At 44.7% G+C, this 25162-nt stretch overlaps 1 protein-coding gene across 1 annotated transcript in view; it reads left to right on the top strand.

Annotated features, from left to right (window-relative positions):
- Positions 1-3695: 3695 nt before the first annotated feature.
- Positions 3696-25162, top strand: part of pkd1a (polycystic kidney disease 1a) — a gene marked incomplete at both ends in the record, with an annotated part of 133359 nt that continues 111892 nt past the window's right edge. Inside the window, one exon of the mRNA XM_083655271.1 lies at positions 3696-4042. Coding sequence (XP_083511397.1) covers positions 3696-4042 — 347 coding nt within the window. The remainder of the gene's footprint in view (positions 4043-25162) is intronic.

The following is a 25162-nucleotide window of genomic DNA, read 5'->3' as shown; positions in this document are numbered from 1 at the left end:
ATTTTATTGGATTCTCATTCATTTGTCCATCCTTTTCTTTACTGTTGTCCACATCTGTGAAGTGTTTGAGCTGCCCTGTCTTTTTGTTTTTTGTCTTTGTCGTTGTCTTGTCTTGTCTTGTAAAATTTAAAATTGAATAAAGATATTATTGAAAGAAAAAAAAACATCATGTCATGGGGGAAGGCTCAACTGTGTTCAGGGGGTAGGGGGCTGGTAGAGTCAGGGGGTAGGGGGCTGGTAGAGTCAGGGGGTAGGGGGCTGGTAGAGTCAGGGGGTAGGGGGCTGGTAGAGTCAGGGGGTAGGGGGCTGGTAGAGTCCTTGGGAGAGAGGGGCTTTCGGACCTTGTTGCTGAGGCCAATGGCAGTTGGGAAAAGGTTCTTGTGGCGAGAGGTTTTGATCTCGACAGACCTCGGTCTCTTGCCGAGGGGGAGTATTTCAAAGAGTTTGTGTCTGGGGGGTAGGAGGGGTCGCTCATGATTGACAAGACCGGCCACCATCCTGGCGGTGTGCAGGTCCTAAAGGGATGGCAGGTTGCATCCGATCACCTTCTCAGCACAGCGGACGATGTGCCAGCAGCGTACCAGACGGCGATGGAGGAGGTGAGGATGGACTCAACGATGGAGGTGTAGAAGTGCACAATCGTTGCCTTTGAATTTCTTCACAAAGCACATCCTCTGTTGTGCCTTCTTGGTGAGAGCTCTGATGTTCAGCTCCCATTTCAGGTCCTGGCTGATATGGTTCCCAGGAAGTGGAAGGACTGCACAGGGGTGATGGGGGAGCAGTTGTCGGACTCCCCTATTTCTATATTCTGGCCATCAATCACTAAACTGACAGGGTGAGAACATCTCAAATCAATACTTTCTTTGTCTTTGACACATTCAGTACTAAAAACAATTCATTCAAGCAACATGTTGAAAAGCCATAACATAGCTACCTATCCTATGACCTGGCCGAGTCTAACCAGCACCATCAACATAAGACCCTGAAGAAAAACCTTATGTTTATGTTTATGTTTATTTGCACATTAAAGGAAAACAGAAACAATTTTTTTTTTTTTTTTACAACAATGGAGAAAAAAGCATGTGCAGGTGAGATAGAAACCCACTAAGGGTTTATATAAAGATCTCCCCTCAAGAGAAAAACATATCAATACAAGCTACTCAGTTAACATTGAACAAACATTACAATGCCATTACAGAGCTTATAGACACATCATGTTGGAAGACTTATTGCAGGGCAATTCCAAGACAAGGACAGCATGCAATAGATGCTGGAAAACAATAACAGACAGTGACAATGCTTAGCCGAGGCCTAACTATCGTCTATGAAATGTAATCTGTAGCCAACCAAAAGCAGAAGTATTTCAGTCCAGGTCTTTATTGCGGCAAGGCGCACTAAAAACAATAAGTACACAATGCCACATAATACAAACAAACTACTCTGTAAGGTTCCAAGGAATGTGCAAAAAATAAAGCAGTCCACACAGAAAGGCCCTTTCGACGAGCCCACCTGGGCCGTAGGCACTGAGGACATGGGGATGGGGACGCACCCTCAGCGCCCACGGTGTCCCAGGCGGGAATCGAAACCCAGGACCTTCTTGCTGTGAGGCGACAGCGCTACCACTGTTGTTCTCCTTCTTCTGTGGTGCTTTACGGCAGTTGGCATCCTTTATGTTGCATTGATTACCGTCTCATTCTGGATTTATCCATCCACTGTTTCCCTACATTCTGGTCACTCTCTTGGTGACCGAAAACCGCGCTACCACTGCGCCACCGTGCCACCACTCAAGGGATTGTGATGTCATCAGTGAGTGATGTCATCAGTGATGTCATTCAAGCAAGTTTGCTGCTGAGTTTCGCCTGTCTGATTTTGGGGCCAGATCTCTCTCTGCTTGTCAACCTAGACAAGAGGCCTTTTCGACTGAGGGCCTGGTATGACCAGGGGGGCTACGCTCTAAACAGCCAATCCCTGACAGAGATGAAGTCAGCGGGCAGCGGTGCAACGGTCAACTGTAACACACTGAGTGGCGTTAAGGATTATGTCATAAATTAACCACTGATGATGTCATGACATGCCCCACATCTCCAGAGTCTCCACTCTCCACCCTGGAAATGCAGCGTGCGCAGTGTGTGAGATTTCTAGTTTACTAACACTATGTGTATTATTATTGATGCAGAACCAAATCATTACTGTACAACTGCTCACACTGACCGGGAACAATTTGATCTATTTGAAATGGAGCTGATGCCCACTGGACTGAAACCATGCAGGAGAAAGGCTGACGGGTGAAGACTCAGAATGTGACACTTCTTTTTCCTGTGTGCTGAGCCAAGACAAGCACACAGGGGACACGCGCCCAGCACTGCCTGAGTATATACTGGAGAGAGAGAGTGGAGAGAGAGAGAGCGGGAGGGAGAGAGAGGAGAGAGAGCGGGAGGGAGGGAGGGAGGAAGAGAGTGGAGAGAGAGAGGGAGGGAGGAAGAGAGTGGAGAGAGAGAGGGAGGGAGGAAGAGAGTGGAGAGAGAGAGGGAGGGAGGAAGAGAGTGGAGAGAGAGAGGGAGGGAGGGAGGGAGGAAGAGAGTGGAGAGAGAGAGAGAGGGAGGGAGGGAGGAAGAGAGTGGAGAGAGTGGAGAGAGTGAGGGAGGTAGAGAGTGGAGAGGGAGAGGGAGGGAGGGAGGGAGGGAAAGAGAGATTGTGGTCATTGTGCCATGATGTGTAATGGTGTAATGTATGGATGTATGGGCAAATGGAAGTATATAGAATAATAGAAGAGAATACAATACAATACAATACAATGCAGTGGTGTAGATTAGAATAATAATACAATACAATAGACTGGAGTAGGCAGACAATAGAATAGAATAGAATAGAATAGAATAGAATAGAATAGAATAGAATAGAATAGTGTAGTGTAGAGTGCTGTGGAGTGGAGCAGAATAGAATAGAGTGGATAAATAAGAACAGAGAGAATAAAATACAATGTAATACAATGGTGTAAAATAAAATAGAATACAATAAAGTAGGCCTACACGACAAGACAAGACAACACAGTGGTGCACAATACCTACAATACAATACAATACAACAGAACACAACACAACACCACAACACAACACCACACCACAACGCAGTAGTGCAGAATCAGAATAGAATAGAACACAACACAACACAACACAACACAGCACAACACAACACAACACAGCACAGCACAAACACAACACAACACAACGCAACACAACACAACACAACACAACGCAACACAACACAACACAACACAACACAGAGGTGCAGAATAGAATAGAATAGAACAGAATAGAATGATGAGCTGTGCGATAGGGGCACGAGAGGAAATGGAAAAACTCAAGTCTCGCGACCCTGCGGCGGCTTGAGGAACTGCATCGAGTGGAAGAGGAGGAGGAGGAGGAGGAGGGAGAGAGGAAGTTCTCCCAAAGTTTTTTTCTCGCTGAAAAAAGGACCGTGGAGAAAATCTCCGTTAGCTTTTTCACAGAAACGGGTTCTGAGCAGAGGAAAAAACGGGACGAGAACGGCAGAGAGCACGGTGCGAAAAGTTTGGTTTTCTCACATGAAAACCGCGAGAAGGGACGCGGTTAGGTTTAGGGTTTACTACTCTGTTTTGTTTTCTCCCCGTACTGAGAGAACTTACCCCATCAGAGGCGATGAGATGCGAGTGAGCTATGCCTTGTCGTCGAAATGGACAGACTTTATCCAAGCGAAAACATGGCGCCTGTGTCCCGAAGTTTAGCCTCTTCTTCTCCAGTCTCCTCTTCATACTTCTTTGCTGCCTGGAGGCCTGCTGGGGCTCGTACGGAGGGCAGGGGCCGCACCAGGCGGACAGCAGCGGCCCCCGGAGCTGCAGCAGCCCGTGTCCCGTTAACTGCAGCTGTAGCGCGCTGCTGTCCCCGGCGGCGGCGGCGGCGGCGACGGCGCAGGGGCCGCAGCTGTCCTGCGTCGTCAACTGCTCCAACATCGGCCTGGAGAGGGCCCCAGCGGCAACCGACATCCCGCTGGCTACTAACGTGCTGTGAGTATAGGCGACCGTTACCTAACCGTTACCTGCCCGCTGCCTGAGTGGACAACCTCTCACCTACCTACTAGGGCTGTTTGTTGGTGGTGGAGGTTGAGCCCACCTCAACTCAATTCAGGCCTATGTTTATAATAATATTGTCGGAATGATAATAGAGTTGATTTCTCCTGAATATTGTATTATTGTATTATTATTATTATTATTATTATTGTATTATTGTATTACTTATTGTATTAGTATATTATATTAGTATTATTGTGTATGTCTATTGGTGGTTGTTTGCATTATGGTGATTGGTGATGATCAGTGACTGGAGGTCATAGTTTGCCAATGTCTTTATTTGCTACTACTGCTCTTAGCATCTTTCCTGCGTGTGTATAGTCCATCATGTGTAGGGCACTCTGAATTAATTTAGGATTAGTTGTGTTGTTGTTGTTGTAGCCTATAGTGAAGATTCTCAACCTTTTTTCATATCAAGGGCCAATGCACGGACCCCCATTTGATGAGACTTTGGCTCAAACCTGAGGATATATTTTTTATTGTTTCACGTTTGTGCAGAATTCCATGATTTAGGCCTATATCTGTATTGTATATAACAGTGAAACTATGATCAAAACAATTTCTACCATTATCTCTTTTCTTGTAAATCGCTTGTAGATTAAATAATGGTGAATTAATCAATTTGCTGGGGAGTGGGGACCCCCTGGAACCCCATCAAGGCCACCTGGTGGTCCCCGGGGCCCCACATTGAGAACCACTTGGCCTATAGCACAAGTGACAGACCGATGTGGTGTGAGTGGGACTCTATTCATTTGCTCTTTGAAAACTTGTTCCATACCAGCAGTTTGTGAAAAGCTTCAATACAACCAACATATTTTGTAGGCTAAAAGCAATTTGCAAACATGCATACAGCAATGCATGGGGAAGCTTTCATGATGTGTTCAAATGTATCTGCATTCGCCATATGCTGCAGGAATAAAGGGAAACCTATAAAAGGCTATTAGAAAATCCCTTTATATGGCTCAGGCTTCTCACAGCCCAGGGTTAGTCTGTAATAATGACATATACGTGTGCGCGTGCACGCGCGCGTGTGTGTGTGTGTGTGTGTTGTGTGTGTGTGTGTGTGTGTGTGTGTGTGTGTGTGTGTGTGTGTGTGTGTGTGTCTGTGTCTGTGTGTTTGAGAGTGGTAGTTTGTAGTTTGATACCGGAAAAGTTAACTTCTGAAGTCTAACCGTGTTTGTGGTACAGATCTGGTCTGCCTTCAGCCTGCTGGAGAAAGAACATTCTGTTCTAGCACTGACGGAAGACATATGTTATCAATTATTTATTTCCCCCCTGAAATTACCTTCCTTTATTTGAATTAAAATGGATTTACTTAAAGATGACTTTTAAAATCTGTTATGTGGCAGCTCGCCTCATTTAGAGAGTTTGTGTTGCCATGCTGTGGAGCCTTAAGTAGGCTATGGAATGGATGTATCATGTGTGCATGTATGGATTCTGAGAACAGCAAACGAAGTGGAAGAAAATAGAATAGAATAGAATAGATGTAGGATCCATCATTAGGCCTGTATCCGTCTTTCAGAAGTGCATGGATCTACATGACTGATATTTAAAGTGCAAGGATTCATCAAAACCATAACCAAGGACACCATATATGCCTGCTATAATATTTGCCATTGTTATATTGATTGATTTGAATTAGGGCTGCACAATATATCGTTTCAGCATCATCATCGCAATGTGCACATGTGCAATAGTCACATCGCAGAACATGCAATGTCAAGTAAGGCAAATTAACTCATAGCCTAAAGTAATGCACGCCCTCTCTGTGACGTTCTAAGCTCTTTTCCTACTAAGTAAAGTACCTTTACTCACTTAGCATCCTGCAACTGCAGCTAAAAACATACTCTCCTACTACGTCAACCATGCAGGTTACCCACTAGGCCACCTTCTTAAACGGGCAAGGCTTGATAGACCTACAGTATGCAAGTCTTTTGGTGAAAATTCCTGTATTTTTTCATATCGCAATATATATTGCAGAATAAAAAAATATTGCAATGCCAGTTTTTTCCAATATCGTGCAGCCCTAATTTGAATATTCCCCAGTCACTTCAGTAGATCTATAAATGCTTACATGGCTCGTAATGACTTGATGTTTAGTACGGTAATTGTATTTGCGTGGGGAGACGATGTTAATCAGAGACAGATCCTGCAGCATGCGGGAAACTATTTCCATGTCAAACTAGTTGGAGAGTTAATTGCATCAGGCTAAGCAAACCTCATCTGTCTTACTGGGAGAAAGAGGGAGGCCACTCATGTGAATATTACATTTCTCTATCATTTGGCATCTTGTCGCTTTGCTCCCGCCATAGAGCCGTGGAATTAAAATGATATCTATTTTTGCCACTTTTAATTCGTTTTGATGCCATGGCTGGACGTGGCAGGTGTACACCTCCTGATGCTTCAGGCTCTGGTGGGGCTGCATCATTTACTCATATTTTTAGATGGTGTTTTGTCTGGGTATTAATGTGTTTTTTAGTGTTTTGTCTTAATGTGTTTTTTAGTGTTTTGTCTGGATATTACTGTAGCCTTCAGACTCGCTCTGGTGTATTACTGTAGCCTTCAGACTGGCTGAAGGTGGAGAGAGTTTACCCATCTTTTTAGGCGGATATGAATCTTTATGATTGTGATGATGGTATGTTTTGTATCTGGAAACAAGGCTGTCGGGAAAAAATACAGACATTCATGCTTTTCTGTCGGCCATATACCGTAGTTTGCCTGCTTTTTTATTTACCACTGCACAACTAAGGAATTCATCGATTTAGTCTTTTTGTATTTGTTGTTGTCGTAACAGCCTTCAGCCTGGCTGACGTGAATGGCGATATAGAGTGGGAGAAGACACTTGGTTAATCCTGCACGTGTTTCACATGTGTAGCTCACTGTGGCACTGAACTTTTGGCCTTTTGGCTAGAAAATACTATTATAGCGTAGTCACTTACATTGCTCGATTGATATTGCCTTTTTTGGTCCTCTTTCATTATTTAATGTCGGCTCCCATCATGACATCCATCCATACTCATATTCTCATTATTATGATTCCACGTTGTGCCTGTTAAAGAGCTGCAGGAGCCTCATCAAAGATCACTTCAGTTCAGTCCCTCGCCTTGGCTTCATATTAAAGGAACACTCTGCCCATTTTCAACCAGCTTTGTATCATTAGAACATCAGTAGTATATCAGAAAACTGTCAACGGTTTTGAAGTCTGTCATTTAATTTGACAGTTATTGAGTGTTAAAGTGTGGACCAGTGACATCACTGGTCCACACTAACTCAAATTAATAACTCATTAACTCAAATCAACTCTCAATAACTGTCAAACTATTCATCATTCATCTAGTTTGACAGTTATTGAGAGTTGATTTGAGTTAATGAGTTATTAATTTGAGTTAGTGTGGACCAGTGATGTCACTGGTCCACACTTTAACACTCAATAACTGTCAAATTAAATGACAGACTTCAAAACTGTTTACAGTTTTCTGGTATACTACTGATGTTCTAATGATACAAAGCTGGTTGAAAATGGGCGGCGTGTTCCTTTAACTACTAACTATTAATTAATTTAATAGTACTAATTAATATATTAAACAGTATATTGACTACTGAGGCACAATTAGCCGTGTCTGCACGTGGGAAGGCGGATTTTAGGGTATGTGTCCCTTATCGCTGCACTAGTGCCTCCTCTGGTTGTTCGGAGGGGAGGGGAACTGGGGGGATAGGATAGCGTGATCCTCCCCATGCACTACTACGTCCTGCCGGTGAAACGCCTCACTGTCACAGGTAAAAAGTAGCAGCCGGCGACTAGCAGAAGAGGACTAGAGGAAGCATGTGCTAAAACTCTCTCAAAATCGGCAGAGGGGGCGGAGCAATGAGCAAGGGGGTATTATTGGCCAAGTACATTTAGGGAGAAAATGGGGGAGTCTGGGGAAAAAAATATTCAAAAAAGAAGAACAAGAAAAGAATAGGGAATGACAGATTGGGCTGTTTCCCTCTCTCTGTGGTTTCAGGCCAGTTTGTTGTTTTGGCTCCGTTGTAGGTGACATTTTAAGATTTAAGAAGTAAACAAACCCTGGACCTGAACTTGAATAGCACAGACAGCTAACTCTCAGCTAACTCTCAGCAGTCAGCGAACTCTGAGAGGGACCAGAGAGATGCTGTAAATGAATAATCGTGATGGTATGGTATTGTGTGTGTGTGTGTGTGTGTGTGTGTGTGTGTGTGTGTGTGTGTGTGTGTCTGTGTGTGTGTCTGTGTCTGTGTGTCTATGCCTGAGTGCTATTCAGAGTCTTACTTGTGGTTTGTCATTGTCACAACAATGCAGAGAACAACCTTGAAACGACATGAAAATATCCACAGAATTTTGGATGGCAACTGTGTGGCCTTTTTCTCTCCCAACCATCTCAGCTATTTCTCTTTACAGTAATGTCACAAAGCCGCGGGCAAAAACTAGACCAGAAAGTCATTGAATAATCAGAAGAAGCACATTTCATTTAATTAACTGAAATGTTAATTGGGCTGTAAATTGAAAATGTATGCTGCAGGATGTGTGCACAAAAAGGCAGTTTGTGTCCTTTCATTATTTTGATGATCTTGAACTTACACCAAAAATCACCTAAATTCATTCACTAGCCATGCATTAGCTTATTGTTTCTTCTTCAGCGAGGTTTATAATAGAGAACACTTGCTGGTGGTTTGTTAGCAGCCACGACAGCACAGTGGGTAATGCTTTCACCTTGTGAGTCTGTGTGTGTCTCATCATGTCAAAATGTGGTCCTGGAGACACCTATTGCAGCGGGAACTACCACAGAAGCGGTTTTGAGTGCTTTGCCAGGTGTTTATACGTACGGTATATACGTCTGTCTATCTGTTGTCTGTCTGTCTGTCTGTCTGTCTGTCTGTCTGTCTGTGGCGTCAAAACCGTGCAAGATGCAGTCACCAAACTTTACAGGTGTGTAGTTGACATAAAAGTGAAGATTGAGTTCGAAAATGGACGTGATCCGAGCAAGGCTGGTGTGATCCCATCGCAAGATAGTCTCTAGTAGTTGTTTGGCTGCTATTCACCTTATGTAGCCACGCCCATTTACACTATGACACTATTCACCTTATGTAGCCACGCCCATTTACACTATGACACTATTCACCTTATGTAGCCACGCCCATTTGACCCGGTTGTGTGGTTGTGTGGTCGTGTGATGACTTCCGGCTAAAAAAAAAGAAAAGGAAAATGGCTGGCTGCTCCAATATCATCTAACTCTGAATTAACTAATAATTTAGCCAATTGTATGTAACATACCAAATATAAGCAAATGGCAATGTCTAAGAATGCAACGCCATGTAACTGGCTCGTTAAGTCTCGCATTCCAGGGAATTACGTTAACGTCTGCGGGTCTTATAGACATAAATGGCTCGCGCTGCGCTCGGAGGAGAGAAAACCATCTGAAGCTTTCTTTGTTGGAGTCCAGGTATGTTTTACAAGAAAGTGCTCGTCATTGTCGGCGATAACGTTATCTGACCTGGCTAACAGTGGATACTCGCTTGCTTGCTTGCTGTGTACCGAGCTCAAAGTAGTAGGCTACATTCTTTGTTTTACCCCCTTCACTGTCCGCTACAAAAACAACTCTCTTCTTCGTGACGTTCTTTCATATTTGGCGCCGTGACCGCCGGAAGTGTTAAAGGAACACTCCGCCCATTTTCAACCAGCTTTGTATCATTAGAACATCAGTAGTATATCAGAAAACTGTAAACTGTATTGAAGTCTGTCATTTAATTTGACAGTTATTGAGTGTTAAAGTGTGGACCAGTGACATCACTGGTCCACACAAACTCAAATGAATAACTCATTAACTCAAATCAACTCTCAATAACTGTTAAACTAGATGAATGATGAATAGTTTAACAGTTATTGAGAGTTGATTTGAGTTAATGAGTTATTCATTTGAGTTAGTGTGGACCAGTGATGTCACTGGTCCACACTTTAACACTCAATAACTGTCAAATTAAATGACAGACTTCAAAACAGTTTACAGTTTTCTGATATACTACTGATGTTCTAATGATACAAAGCTGGTTGAAAATGGGCAGAGTGTTCCTTTAACACGACCCGGAAGAATTTGGCCCACCCCCGCGTCTGAACATGAGGTGAATATGATGTTCCAACAATTATAATTAGATCTGATTCAGTGCCTAATGAGTTCATTTGACTCATGACACATAATGTTGAGTGCAATTGGAGAAAAGCACTCCTGTCTCTTTTTGATCCATCTGTTCCTGCCCGCACACAATCAAAATCTCTCAACACTTACACACACACAGCTTATGCAACTCTTCATTTACTTCTGGGAAATGCTCGTGAAGCCGTCCTGGTGTTTGTTTGTTTGTTTGAATCACAGATGGCTTCAGTGTGTATAGCCTTGGTTTAATGTGCAGAAACATGTTGGTATATATGAGGCAGAGCGTGATGGCAGCAGGGCACATCAGGAGGAGGGGAGTGGACCAGTGAGCAGAGAGCTCTGGGTTTTGGCACCTCGGGCCAGCTGGCAAAACGTTGGCAGACAAAGAGAAGGAGTAATGGCCTCTCCTCGATCAGACAGCGTCTACCTGGAGGTTGTCTGGAGCAGGTCGCTCTCCTCTCTCAGCGTCTACCTGGAGGTTGTCTGAAGCAGGTCGCTCTCCTCTCTCAGCGTCTACCTGGAGGTTGTCTGAAGCAGGTCGCTCTCCTCTCTCAGCGTCTACCTGGAGGTTGTCTGAAGCAGGTCGCTCTCCTCGCTCAGCATCTACCTGGAGGTTGTCTGAAGCAGGTCGCTCTCCTCGCTCAGCATCTACCTGGAGGTTGTCTGAAGCAGGTCGCTCTCCTCGCTCAGCATCTACCTGGAGGTTGTCTGGAGCAGGTCGCTCTCCTCTCTCAGCATCTACCTGGAGGTTGTCTGGAGCAGGTCGCTCTCCTCTCTCAGCATCTACCTGGAGGTTGTCTGGAGCAGGTCGCTCTCCTCTCTCAGCGTCTACCTGGAGGTTGTCTGGAGCAGGTCGCTCTCCTCTCTCAGCATCTACCTGGAGGTTGTCTGGAGCAGGTCGCTCACCTCGCTCAGCATCTACCTGGAGGTTGTCTGGAGCAGGTCGCTCACCTCGCTCACCTCGCACCTGGAGGTTGTCTGGAGCAGGTCGCTCTCCTCGCTCAGCATCTACCTGGAGGTTGTCTGGAGCAGGTCGCTCACCTCGCTCACCTCGCACCTGGAGGTTGTCTGGAGCAGGTCGTTCTCCTCACTCAGCATCTACCTGGAGGTTGTCTGGAGCAGGTCGCTCTCCTCTCTCAGCATCTACCTGGAGGTTGTCTGGAGCAGGTCGCTCTCCTCGCTCAGCATCTACCTGGAGGTTGTCTGGAGCAGGTCGCTCACCTCGCTCACCTCGCACCTGGAGGTTGTCTGGAGCAGGTCGCTCACCTCTCTCAGCATCTACCTGGTGGTTGTCTGGAGCAGGTCGCTCTCCTCTCTCAGCATCTACCTGGAGGTTGTCTGGAGCAGGTCGCTCACCTCGCTCAGCATCTACCTGGAGGTTGTCTGGAGCAGGTCGCTCACCTCGCTCACCTCGCACCTGGAGGTTGTGTGTTTGTGTGTGTGTCACTGTGTGTGTGTGTCACTGTGTGTGTCTCACTGTGTCTGTGTCACTGTGTGTGTGTGTGTGTGTGTGTGTGTGTGTGTGTGTGTGTGTGTGTGTATCCTCTGGAATTAAAGCAGTATGAACACACTTGTGTCAGAGGATATATCACCCATGGGCAATGGCATACTGCTGGTACCCATGGTATACCGCTGGTATTTACACACACACACACACACACACACACACACACACACACACACACACACACACACACACACACACACACACACACACACACACACACACAGTTTATATGATTTAAATACTGTAGACGATAGAGCTGTCACTTTTTCCCAAAATAAAGTTCGAACGCACTTTAATTGCCCGCAAAATGTTCGAATATATTCGAAGTTAATTGGTTAATTTTGGTCAATTAAAAAACAATTTTCTTTTTGCAGGCCAGGCCAGGCCACCGGGCATCGGCCCGACGTGCCCGATTATGCAGTCCGCGCCTGCCGGTTACATCGTATAATATATATATAATATAAAATATTAAAAGAATATAAAAAAAAAATCCTCAGAATCATTTTCAAAATGGGGTGCAGGGGTTCTTGAGGGGGTCTCCAGCAAAAATGAGAAGTCAATGACAGAATGTATGACTATTTTGGTCATGATTTCATATACTTTTTTTTTTATTTTATTTTTATATATACTTTGTTTTTATTCCGTTTTTCCATTTTTAAATGCAAAGGAACAGACATACAAGGACAGTACACATGACAGAGACAGACATTAGTGGAAGGAACAAATACAAATTCAAATAAAATAAAATAATAACAGGTCTTGAAGGAGCACATCCATCTTCTTCACATCTACCGTAGTTTACAGAATTGCTGTGGGTTGCATATGAGAGAACAATCACATCCCATGGGGATTATCACGTGGAGAGAATGGGAGAGGAAAAACAAAAACACACAGTATACAGAGTGAATGGATCAACTGTAGGTTACCCCTCACAGAGATCCCTTGATCTACCCAGATACAGAGACCATCTCATCCAGTGGTTGACAAATTTGTCCATGCATAATTTCAAAGAAAACGTCAGACTTTCCATGTTGTAAATTTCCTTTACAAGCCCTATCCACTCTGATTTTGTTGGAGGTTCTACATTCAACCACTTCCTCGTTATGATTTCATATACTTTCTGTAATAAAAGATCTAAAATCAGATGGGGGGATCCCAGGACAAAATCAAAATCAAATGGGGGTCCGTGGTCTAATTTGTGTCCGTTTAGGGATCCTTGACATGAAAACGTTTTGAGAACCACTGCTGTAGACTGTTATGCTCTCTCTTTCTCTTTTTCTCAACTCTTTCTCACACACACAGTCTACGAGGTGTGTGTGTGTGTGCGTGCGCGTGCGTGCGTGTGTGTGTGCGTGCGTGCGTGTGTGTGGACCACAGCTGTAAACACACTCATGGGCTCCATCTCTCCCACCATGCCACGGTCCATCTGCCCCAACATAGGAGAACTTTGTGCGGTTACCATGGCAGCTAACGGCACACAGGCAGACACAGTGGGGGCGTGGCCATGTGCTTTTGAATCAGGCATATTTGCAGCGAGCCGTTTTGGCTTTGCACCGCGCGGGTCACGAGGCCCCGCAGCTGTCAAACAGACAAGACTCAATCTCAAAGTCCTGGATTTTCTCCTAGCCTCTCCTCCTCCTCCTCCTCCTCCATCTGCCACTCTGTGTCCTCTCTGAAACTAACTCCAATTCAGTTCAGTTCAATTCAGTGAGCCATTTTAAAGTAGGGATGGGCATCGAATTTCTAATTTTCGAATAATCGTTGTTATTATCAAGGTCGACTTTTATTATTGAAAGTCGAAATTCGATTTTTTTTTTTTTTTTTTTTTTTTTTTGTGTGAGTGAAATGTTGCATTGTCTCCCCTGATTCTAAGTATAGTCGAATCGCTTGGTTTGAGCAAGTAAAACAATTTTTATAAGCATTTTAAGCAAGGTTTATGGAAAAATGAATGGCGGATGAAATCCCATGAAGAGGGAGAGGGGGTGACTTTGGCACCCCTTTGGCACTCAGACCTGAGCCTACTAAATATTTAATGAACCACTCATGATTGTCAAAACTGTTTTTTATTTTCGAAAATGTCAATGTAAAGCCTTAAGGTCCTTACACATCAAGAGCGATGCGAATATACGGCACGAAATTGCGATGCGAGTTTTGACCCACCTGTCAATCACAGCCACAGATGTGTACACGTCGGAAGCGAATTTCTGAAAAATCGACCGTGGTTCGAAAAAATAAACACCGCAATAACGCTGGGCGAAACTTCGCCGTTGGTATGCACAGTTGCATTGACTGATATAGGTTCGGAAAATATTATTGACGTTGTGGTAACTCTGATGCAAGCCAAGACTCAACAAGCAGGTTTAAACGCTCTCACGTTGTTTTATTCATTAGTCCATTCAAAAATCCAACTTAAATTCTTCCCTTCTCGGGGCTGTTCATTCAAAGTCTCAATCCAGGCAGGTGGGGTTCACCTAACAGGTGAGTCACAGCAGATGAGCTTTCTCCAAAACGTTGCATCAAGCGCTCCAGTACATTGCCTTAGTTAGATGCTCCAGCATCTTGCCTGCGTGCGATAAGAGACAGGATTGGTCAGAAATCATAGTCATTTTCATAAGCTTAAGGAGAGGAGTGTAAATGTCACCTACCGCCCGACAGCAAGGAGAGGACCCCCTCTCTCGAGGAGAGCCAGCCACACAGTGAACCTTCAGAGCTCCGTCTGCTATCTAGTGGAGCTGATTGTAGTATCAGTCTCAGCCGTGTGAGCCGCTCCTAACAGCGCGCAGCTGCGAGCGGTCGGCCGCTCCTAACAGCGCGCAGCTGCGAGCTGTCCCACTGAATCAGCAGCTAATTGGGGAACTACCTCTTACTGCTGACGCGGAACCCCGGCTCTGATGTCACACGTCGTGGCTGGCCGTCCTCCCACTCTCACCTGCCGGGGGTTAGGCTGCCGAGACACCACATATCCTCCCCCTAAGCTTGCTGCCCGTGCGGCGAGCTTCCATATCTCTTTTCCATGTCTCCTGCTTCCTCGCGGCGGGACCTGGCATCGGCGAGTTGTATCTCTTCCTCAGAGTCATCATCCTCCTCGTCTTCATCCTTCTGACTTTTCTTTAGCATGCTGGGCCTTCACTGCAGGCTTGGTCGCATCCTTGGCAGCTGGTGTAGCTTCAGCTGGAGTGGCCTTCTTCGCCACTTTCACTGGGGGAGTCTCTTCTTCAGAGTCGTCCTTTTCTTCATCGTCATCATTTTCTGCTTTCTTTTCTGGCGTCGGGCGGACCTTCGTCTCCGGCCGAGCTTACGGACCCCGGTCCTTCAGAACCCGTCCGGAAGGCTGGGCAGGTGTGGCGCTGACGGGGAATCCGTTTCCCCTCGTCGGGGGGATCAGGGCGCGGCTCGCTCTGCGTGGGGCCCGGGGGCGGCGGCTGACGGCGGCGGCTGTCCCGGCCGGGTCGGTCCTGAGTGGCTGGCGTTTTCTGGCGTCAGGCGGCAAGGAGCGTAGGCATCGGTCTATGACGAGTTTCTCTACTTTTTTTTCCCCAATTCTTTTACGACCTGCTGTAGTTCACTTTGGCTTTTTTTTTCCAGCGCCACTAGAGCCAGCTTTTGCTCCCTAGTGCGTGAGGTTGGCGTTGAATCAGAGTTGCCTGCATTCTCCACCATTTGTGGTAACTCTGATGCAAGCCAAGACTCAACAAGCAGGTTTAAACGCTCTCACGTTGTTTTATTCATTAGTCCATTCAAAAATCCAACTTAAATTCTTCCCTTCTCGGGGCTGTTCATTCAAAGTCTCAATCCAGGCAGGTGGGGTTCACCTAACAGGTGAGTCACAGCAGATGAGCTTTCTCCAAAACGTTGCATCAAGCGCTCCAGTACATTGCCTTAGTTAGATGCTCCAGCATCTTGCCTGCGTGCGATAAGAGACAGGATTGGTCAGAAATCATAGTCATTTTCATAAGCTTAAGGAGAGGAGTGTAAATGTCACCTACCGCCCGACAGCAAGGAGAGGACCCCCTCTCTCGAGGAGAGCCAGCCACACAGTGAACCTTCAGAGCTCCGTCTGCTATCTAGTGGAGCTGATTGTAGTATCAGTCTCAGCCGTGTGAGCCGCTCCTAACAGCGCGCAGCTGCGAGCGGTCGGCCGCTCCTAACAGCGCGCAGCTGCGAGCTGTCCCACTGAATCAGCAGCTAATTGGGGAACTACCTCTTACTGCTGACGCGGAACCCCGGCTCTGATGTCACACGTCGTGGCTGGCCGTCCTCCCACTCTCACCTGCCGGGGGTTAGGCTGCCGAGACACCACAACGTGCAAATTAATCGCACGAAAAAAACGTGCTCGGTGTGTAAGGACCTTAAGACTTAGAATCAGAGGAGACAATGCAACATTTCACTCACAAAAATAAAATAAAAATACATTTTAATGTTTTTTTTATTTTAATTTTTATTTTCGAATTTCGTTTAAAAGTCGACTTTGGCCAGCGAATTTCGAATAGTGTTTTTGCTAGAAATGCCCATCCCTATTCTAAAGGTTACAAGATTATCAACAGAAACAAAAAGCTATATACTTAAGCAATATATCACGAGAGCAAGTGTGTTGTGGTGAATATATCCCGCTGATAAACTGTTATCCCACTCGGCCTGCGGCCTCGTGGGATAACAGTTTATCAGCGGGATATATTCCACAACACACGCTGCTCGAGTGCTATATTGCTTTTATAAAACGGTTTCCAAGTATGATAATATAATAATAATAATAATACTATAAGTCCGACTCCGACTGGCATGTCATTCTGATAGAGTCAGTTGAAACACTACTGTAAGGCGGGACCGCAAGAACATGCGGGTGATTTGATTGGATCGTTCTGGAGACTGAAGTTGACATTGGCCAATCCTGGCGCTTGCTGAGTAGCTGAGATTTTTCTGGAAACCCCGACAGGCAGCTCGAGCCGCAGCGCTGCATTCTCAGCGCTTGTTGAGAAGCTGAATGCTCTCTGCAAAGCTGACACCAACTAACGTTACGGGGTTAAATGCGGAGTTAAATGCGGGGTTAACAGCCTTTCTTTTGCAAAGAAGACATTAGCCCGCATCTATTCTTGTACAAAACATCATTTTCTGCGAAGTATTAGTAAAGTTATAAGTGAAGATCGATTCACAAGGATCTGACAGCTGTCTCCGCCATTTTTTTTTCTACGTTGTCATTTGAGGTAAGCCTTATTATTACTCTCTTAGTAAGAGAGTTGCCATGGCAACCAATAACCCATGGCCATGGGTTATTGAACTCGGTTACTGGAATTATACAATGGCTGTGAACCAATCAGATTGCTTGATTTGAGAGAGCCGTTTTATAAAAATGGTCGTCCTTCAGCGTTGTGCTCATTATCCTGTGTGTGTGTCGGTGTGTGCAAGAAATTTAGCAGCTTTTCTCACACAAAATTGTCTCACCATCATCACTGACTTGTTGTGAGTTGGGGAGATTTTCGTTATATGTCGATTGAATTCAAATAGGTTTATCTTTTTATTTCTCATGGTCTCCTTCTCTTTCTCTCTCTCTATCCTCCTACAGAGTTATCATCACCCATACAGCCACCTACATGCACTTTAATATGTATATGTCTAGACTAGAAACTTTACACACACATAGGGATGCACGATATATCGGCAATCATATCGGTATCGGCCGATGTTAGTCATTTTTTAACATATCGGTCATATCGGTATCGGTCAGATGTTGCAATGTTAATATCGGTTATCATTATCAGCCAAATTCTTCACATTGATATGAAATAATGCAGTAAATCTATGATTTATGGGCTTTTCCAAAGGCTTTGCAAATAAAGAAATGCATAACTTTTTCAAATTCAGTGTTAACGTGTTTTTCAGTATGTACAAAATGTGATGATCATAAAAATGTGGTTTTATACAGATCATATCGACATCGGTAAATATCGGTTATCGGCCATAATAGCAATGTTAATATCGGTTATCGGCATCGGCCAAAAATGTCATATCGGTGCATCCCTACACACACATACACAATGAGTTTAATGAACTGCACAAGGACAGATTGAATGCACTAAGCATATGCAAGGGAGGATTTGTTGTGTTACCACAGCAATAGTAACCAATGACATCACTCACGGAAGCAGACATTCCAGAAGGTCAGAAGAAGAAGAAGAGTAGGGGGGCAGAGAAGAAATAGAGAGAGAAGAAGGGACGGCTCCTACCCTCTCCCTGTGTGTGTGTGTGTGTGTGTGTGTGTGTGTGTGTGTGTGTGTGTGTGTGTGTGTGTGTGTGTGTGTGTGTGTGTGTGTGTGTGTGTGTGTGTGTGTGTGTGTGTGTGTGTGTGTGTGTGTGTGTGTGTGTGTGTGTGTGTGTGTGTGTGTGTGTGTGTGTGTGTGTGTGTGGTGTGAGTGTGAGTGTGCTTACTAGTACATTTTAACTGCTGGTAACAGAAATTTCTTGGTTCATTATTAACTGAAGTGGGAGTGGTGGTTACACAGCATGCTGAAAAAGGAACTCATTTCAGCAACAGGGCCTGGCCTGTGGATGTGTGTGTGTGTGTGTGTGTGTGTGTGTGTATGTGTGTGTGTGTGTGTGTGTGTGTGTGTGTGTGCGTGTGTGTGTGTGTGTGAGTGAGTGCATGTCGTGTGTGCGTGCGTGCGCAGGGATGGAGTGATTAACCGATTTCACTATTATTACCTGCAGTTTAAAACGTCACAGTTGTAACTGTAAAGGCTCAGCAGCCTCGGCTAAACAGAATATTTCTGTTCTTACTCTCAAACCAGCACAAATAGGCGTACCTTGCAGCCCACAGCGCAGTGGTGTGGCCATTCAGCCATATGACACTTGAGGGCCTAAAGTTTAGGGAATGTGTTGGGGGTTCTTCAACAACACGGCTAATTGTTTTCAACATGGAAAATGGTCCTAACCCTACTAGGGTTGTCAAAAGTATCAATAGTATCGAAAAGTATCAATACTGAAAATTGTAATCGGATACAATACACATTTGCAACAGGTATCGATAGTATCGAAAGTATCAATACAAAACATTTGAAATGGATACAATACTCATTTGCAACCGTTTTGATACCATCAGTGCTTTCTTTTAATTAAAAACCACAGTTTTCCCCCTCCCTATCATTGGGTAGCTGTTAGGGATGCACGATATGGATTTTGTGGGCATGTGGGCATCACTGACATAGTTCTAAATCTCTGCCACATCTCCTGTGTTCACACAGATCAGTGTTTCCCCTAACATTCTACAGAAAATAAATTGATTTCTTTTTTTTTCAATAAACCTTTATGGCATATTATTACAATACAACAATACTGGTGTTGACGGTAATAGAAGGTGCCAAATCATTCAAAACAATAACCTTTTTGCTTTTACGAGCATTGTGCCAGCGTGCAGCGCTGTTCCAAAACGTGTCAACGTGTGCCGTTGCCTGGGAAACGCACATCCCATAATACAACTGTTCGCATCACATCCCATAATAGTATGATGCTACTTGGGATGCCATTGTGAACATACTGTAGATGCGAACAGGTTAGCTAAAAGTTTAGCGTCACCAGCGACGGCCCCCACCGTTGCGGTCGGGGTACGTTTCGAAATTCCTCCAGGCCTGAAAGATTTTCTAGGGGAAACAGACTGCAGATTGAAGAACCTGAGAGAGAGAAAGGGAGAGAGAGAGAGAGAAATAGAGAGCACCTGGAATCAGAATTAATGATTTAATTAGCAAAGAACAGCATGTAAATGTGTCTTGGTGGTATTGGTGGAGGTACATCTCTTTGCCCCTCTCTTTGACATGATTTCTGGTGGACTCCAGGTGGAGTCTGCACCCAGTCAGTGTAGTTGGAGATATCAGATATCAGATATCAGAGATAACGTTTCTCTTCTGTTATCTCAATGAGTTGGGTGTTTTCACATCAGCGTTTGCACTACATTATGCTCTGCTTACTGATCATCACTGATGACACCCTCCTAGGAAATAAATAATGACTCAAAAATCTGTCACCTAAACAAACTTTAATATCACATCCATGTCATTGTGTTCATATATATATATATATATATATATATATATATATATATATATATGTATACTATGCAACATTATGTAATTTTAACATTTTAAAGTCCCCGTTTTGTTTACATTTGTATTGTTTGTAAACATTGGAGAAAAACAGGCTTGTGTTTTGAGATATGGTGCAATAATAATTATTTAGAGAGCACATTGTCTAGAAGTCCTACTCTTCAAGAATATGACTTTACGATGTAAACATGGGGATACGTTTGAAAGCATGTAAGTTCTTGTTGGGAGAGAAGGAGGGAAGGAGAAACTGAAAAAACTATTGATCTTCTGAATACCCTTAAAGTCGAGCTGAACCCCAATTTTTTTTTTTCATTTTAGTTCAAATACCTGGGTATTATTCAGTGCACCTATTTATTAATGTATGCAAAGAAAATCACAAAAATCTAATTTCTTTAGTTTTTCACACTTTCACATCAAAAGTTCATTTTTCAAGATTTCATTCATAACAGTAATCTACAGTTTGCTGACGTCACATAGTACTATCAAATCTCTACCCCATTTCAGCCAATCATATCACGACCGAACACAACATGGCAGCTGTCAATCAACCTTTATTTCAGGAGAATTTTCTCCTCCAAATGAAGGAGAAAATGGCGCCTAGTGTCTGTAATCTGGCACAATTTCTAGCCCATAAACTTAACTACTAACTTGGCCAATTGTATGTAACATACAAAATAAAGCAAACGGTAATGTCTAAGAATGCAAAGAAATGTAACTGGCTCGTTAAACTCGCATTCGAGGATAACGTTTACTAAGGAGTCGCCCCTCGGAGATTCCAGGCGGGCGGGCAGCACTCACTAGGGTCTTTCACACCGGCCATGAAAGCCGAAAAATGCGCGGAAATTAGGATTCGCGGCTCCGATGTGAAAGGCATGAACGCGCGTTGGTGGGTAATTCTTGTACGCCTTTTGTCCCGGCACCAAAGGTTGTCACATCGCCGTATTGGCGGACAACCCGCCTCCACTTGAAAGGTCGTCGCAGCGAGCCGGAAAAGGTGCGAATGGTCAGCTCATTCATAAAAAAATTACAGGGGAAATCACCTCATGTATCAAGAAAGTGACGAGTGAAAGTAAAAAAAGTAGACTGATAGACAGACCTATCTCCACACACCACACTGTGCGAGGCAGCGCTTCATACGAATCGCTCATAAGATCGTGGTGTTTTTGCAATGTCAGCGTAGGTAATTATTATGTATATTAACTTTATTACAACTTTGGCATGACAATATCTGCTGCTTTACCTTAACACAGTGTGAGTGTTACAGTTACAACAGCCAACTAGTCCGCTGCTCTCGCTTCAGGCAGCCTCGCACTGTCCCCCTGTCTAGTGCAGGCTGCGGCTGAACAGAAAGCACTGAGGTGAGGTGTCAAGATTTCATCTCTGAGCTCTCTGATAGGCTATTGCTTGATGTGTAACCAATCAGATAGCGCTGTGGGCGGGACATTGCTCCAGACACAGAACTACTGTAGGAGGGGATTCTTCCAGGTGCAGCAGCCGCAAATTAGCGCATTTTTTTATTAAGTTATGATATCGGCAAACAGCCAATGAAAATGCCGATACAGATCTCCTCAGCGGACTAGGAGAAGGAGGAAAGTCTGTTGTTGAATTGAATTCGTTCATCATACAGTAGCCTAGGCTACATTAACCTATGAAAATATTAATTTGGGCTAGGAGGAGCTGGAAATCCCTCTGCTCGCCTTTCAATGCGGGAGCGGGGGATTTCACCTGAAAGTACAGAGCAGCACGGTAATGTGGCCGTGCTGCTTGGCTCGTGTGAAAGCAATTTCTGTGGCGAGGCGGCTGGCTTTACAGGACTCCTAAACGGCTATTTTTCCGCGATCTGTGTATGAAAGAGCCTACTCATGCAACGGATTGTCCGCTCCGCTCCACACAGAAGCAGCTGGCTGCCTGGTACTCTGTGGATCCCATTCGCGCAGCACCACAACACGCTGAATCCCACTGGATTTAGGGGCGGAACACGCCAGGATTGGCCAAAGCCAAATCCAGTCGCCAAAATGGTCAAATCAAATCATGGAGATGCTACTATGGCCCGCCTTTCAACCTGTCATCTCAGTTTTGTTTTTCACTTTGAAACATGACTCCGGCCCACGTGCCACTCGGGCTCCGTTGGGTTGATCTCGTCTTTAAAAGCTTTTAAATCACTGTGTGATGGCTTAATAGCCCATGTGGCTATGCTCAATGCACAACTGCTGCTAATGCATGGCTTCTTTATGGCATTAAAGGCTTCATTAAGAACATCATCAAAGGGCGCTAGTGATCCCCTATAGAGGTTATAGGTCACGAGGAGGAAACACACATGCAAATGTGCCTGCAGTCACTCAGACACGGCCTCTGGTTTCCCCCTCCCTCATCTCCTGCTGTGAGGGCTAATCCCTTTGTACAGTCATGTGGAAAGAAAGGAAGAAAAGAAGAAGAAAAGATTGATGAAGAGAGGAGAAAGATGTAAAAGAGAGGAGAGGAGAAAGATGTAAGAGAAAAGGTGTTGACCTGGGCTGCCTGAAGTTTGGCTCGCAGGCAAATCCATCGCTCCTCAAAAAGAAATATAGCTTTCTAAAAGTGTTCCAAAAGCAAACACTGAAATATATCCTGGATTCGATATATTTTGAATTCAATTCAGTAGAGAGAGGGGCCCCGTTACAGGGCATATTAATGAGCAGCTGGATTATATAAAAGCCAACTAAAATGTTTACTTGTTTGTAGCACTTATGCTGGAATAAGTGTAAATAGGAGACAGATAATAATCAAGTATACAGTAGAGTATGGACTAGTAGTTCCAGGTTTGACTATGGAGCTGGTGGAAGAGTAATGAACACACCGACACAGAACTGCAAGAACCGGTTTGTATTAGATAATCAAAAATGAAATTGCATAACAAAAAACACTTGAAGTAAATCAAGAAAAATAACAAATAAAGTAAATATAAAGAGGCCTTTTAAATAACAAAAGGGTGGGTTTACACCTTCTGTAAAGGTGATTTCAGTTCAGTCCATCCATGTTCAAATCAATTCATTCAGTCAAATAATCACATTTCTGTTAATTTCATTCCCATCTTCTTCCCCGTCATAAATACTATGCAATTGCACAAACCCATAAAGCCTTCAATTCAGTCACACTGTAAAAGTGACTATTGTGACTAAAGTGCTTTAAGTTTGACAATTGTTATGACAATTATTGCACAACCCATATGACCTGTGTAGTGCAAAAAATGATTAAGAGACTAGTCTAATGTGTACAGTTCTACCACCCAAGGGGAATGGGGCCTATGGTAGGAGTGAGTCAGGCTTGAGGCCTGCCCAGAGTTCTTCAAGGTTCTTCTGGTTTAGCTCGCCATCCATTAGCTCCAGCTATGAAGCCCATCCAGTGTTCGCATCCATGCTTTCCTCCACAACAGCAGCAGGACATCAGTTCCTCAGATCAGACACTGTTGGGTGATGGCTTGATTACAATTTGCATGTATAGTGAAGGCTGTAGTTGGCATGGTAGCTTAGCATTTATCTTGGCATTTATCTTGGCATGTAGCTTAGCATTTATCTTGGCATGTAGCGTAGCATTTATCATTGCTGGTTTTAGCAATGATGGCAGAAGATTTCCATGCTTTCTGTAATGAGGATCCACTCGCCCATGTGGTGTAAAAAGCAGTGTTGCATCCAGTTTCCAATATTCAGGTTCCAAATGTCGGATGTCAGTCAAGGTGAACATGAGTGTGTGGTCTGCTCTCAGCAGGTGTGAGTGAGGCAGTGATTTCCTCCTCCCAGACCAAGAAAAGGGGGCGGGTGCAGGGCTGAAGAGCCTGCAGCCGATTGGCTCAGGTGTTTGAGTTGACAGTTTTGCTTGTCCAATCATTATACAGGACTGTGGATAGGTGAGTGTGTATATGGCAGAATGTTCAATTCACCTGTGTTACATGCTGCATTTACAAATATAATCAGTGTCCACTAGATACTGTTTTGCCCATGGCTACACAGCCCATTTTTAAATGCCCTCTGGGCCTGAATGGAGAGCAGTTGGATGGAGCAGGACAGAGCCCTGAAGCAGGTGTTCACCACAGAGTCCTGAATGGAGAGCAGTTAGATGAAGCAGGACAGAGCCCTGAAGCAGGTGTTCACCACAGAGTCCTGAATGGAGAGCAGTTAGATGAAGCAGGACAGAGCCCTGAAGCAGGTGTTCACCACAGAGTCCTGAATGGAGAGCAGTTAGATGAAGCAGGACAGAGCCCTGAAGCAGGTGTTCACCACAGAGTCCTGAATGGAGAGCAGTTAGATGAAGCAGGACAGAGCCCTGAAGCAGGTGTTCACCACAGAGTCCTGAATGGAGAGCAGTTAGATGAAGCAGGACAGAGCCCTGAAGCAGGTGTTCACCACAGAGTCCTGAATGGAGAGCAGTTAGATGAAGCAGGACAGAGCCCTGAAGCAGGTGTTCACCACAGAGAGCAGTTAGATGAAGCAGGACAGAGCCCTGAAGCCGGTGTTCACCACAGAGTCCACACCTGCTCCCCTCCCACTCCTCGTACTCAACCCATCTTCCTGCTCTCACTTCACGCAAAGAGAGAGAGACCTGGAGAGTGATCATTAGATTTCTGCAATTAGACAATAAAACAGCCTGCACAAATGTGTATATTGTCTGTTCTGACATCTGTGTGTGTGTGTGTGTGTGTGTGTGTGTGTGTGTGTGTGTGTGTGTGTGTGTGTGTGTGTGTGTGTGTGTGTGTGTGTGTGTGTGTGTGTGTGTGTGTGTGTGTGTGTGTGTGTGTGTGTGTGAGAGAGAAGGCCTCATTAATTGTTTAACTCGTCGGGCTGGGGTCAGGCTGGACCTGACTGCCACGGGCCAGGGCAGTGCTGGGGCCAACATTTAAGCAGCTCTCTGATGTGTGTGTGTGTATATGTGTATGTGTGTGTGTGTGTGTGTGTGTGTGTGTGTGTGTGTGTGGGGGGGGGGGGTTGTGTGTGTGTGTGTGTGTGTGTGTGTGCGTGCCTTGTAGTGTTTATGAAATAATTTCAGCACTAAGTCCTCCTTCCTCTTGTGTAAGTCTATTCCAGGGATTCCGTTAGCCGGTAATTGCTGGCTTTTAGCTGGTATTTGTTGCCGCGGGCCGGCAAATTTAAAAGGTCGCTGGCTCAAGTAGCCGGCTGGAAATAAATAAATGACTTATATAAAATAGCCTAATGTGTGACCTATAGCCAGTGATGTTGCCATAAGCTACGACTTAAATATATGATATATTTTCGCCCCGCTGTTATGTTGAGTGTTTGGTGAAAAAGGGAAAAAAATACAG

The sequence above is a fragment of the Poromitra crassiceps genome (genome assembly GCF_964638095.1).
Source record: "Poromitra crassiceps genome assembly, chromosome: 19".
NCBI lineage: Eukaryota > Metazoa > Chordata > Actinopteri > Beryciformes > Melamphaidae > Poromitra > Poromitra crassiceps.
Note: the sequence above shows the minus strand (reverse complement) of the source record. Positions and strands in the feature narration are given on the sequence as shown.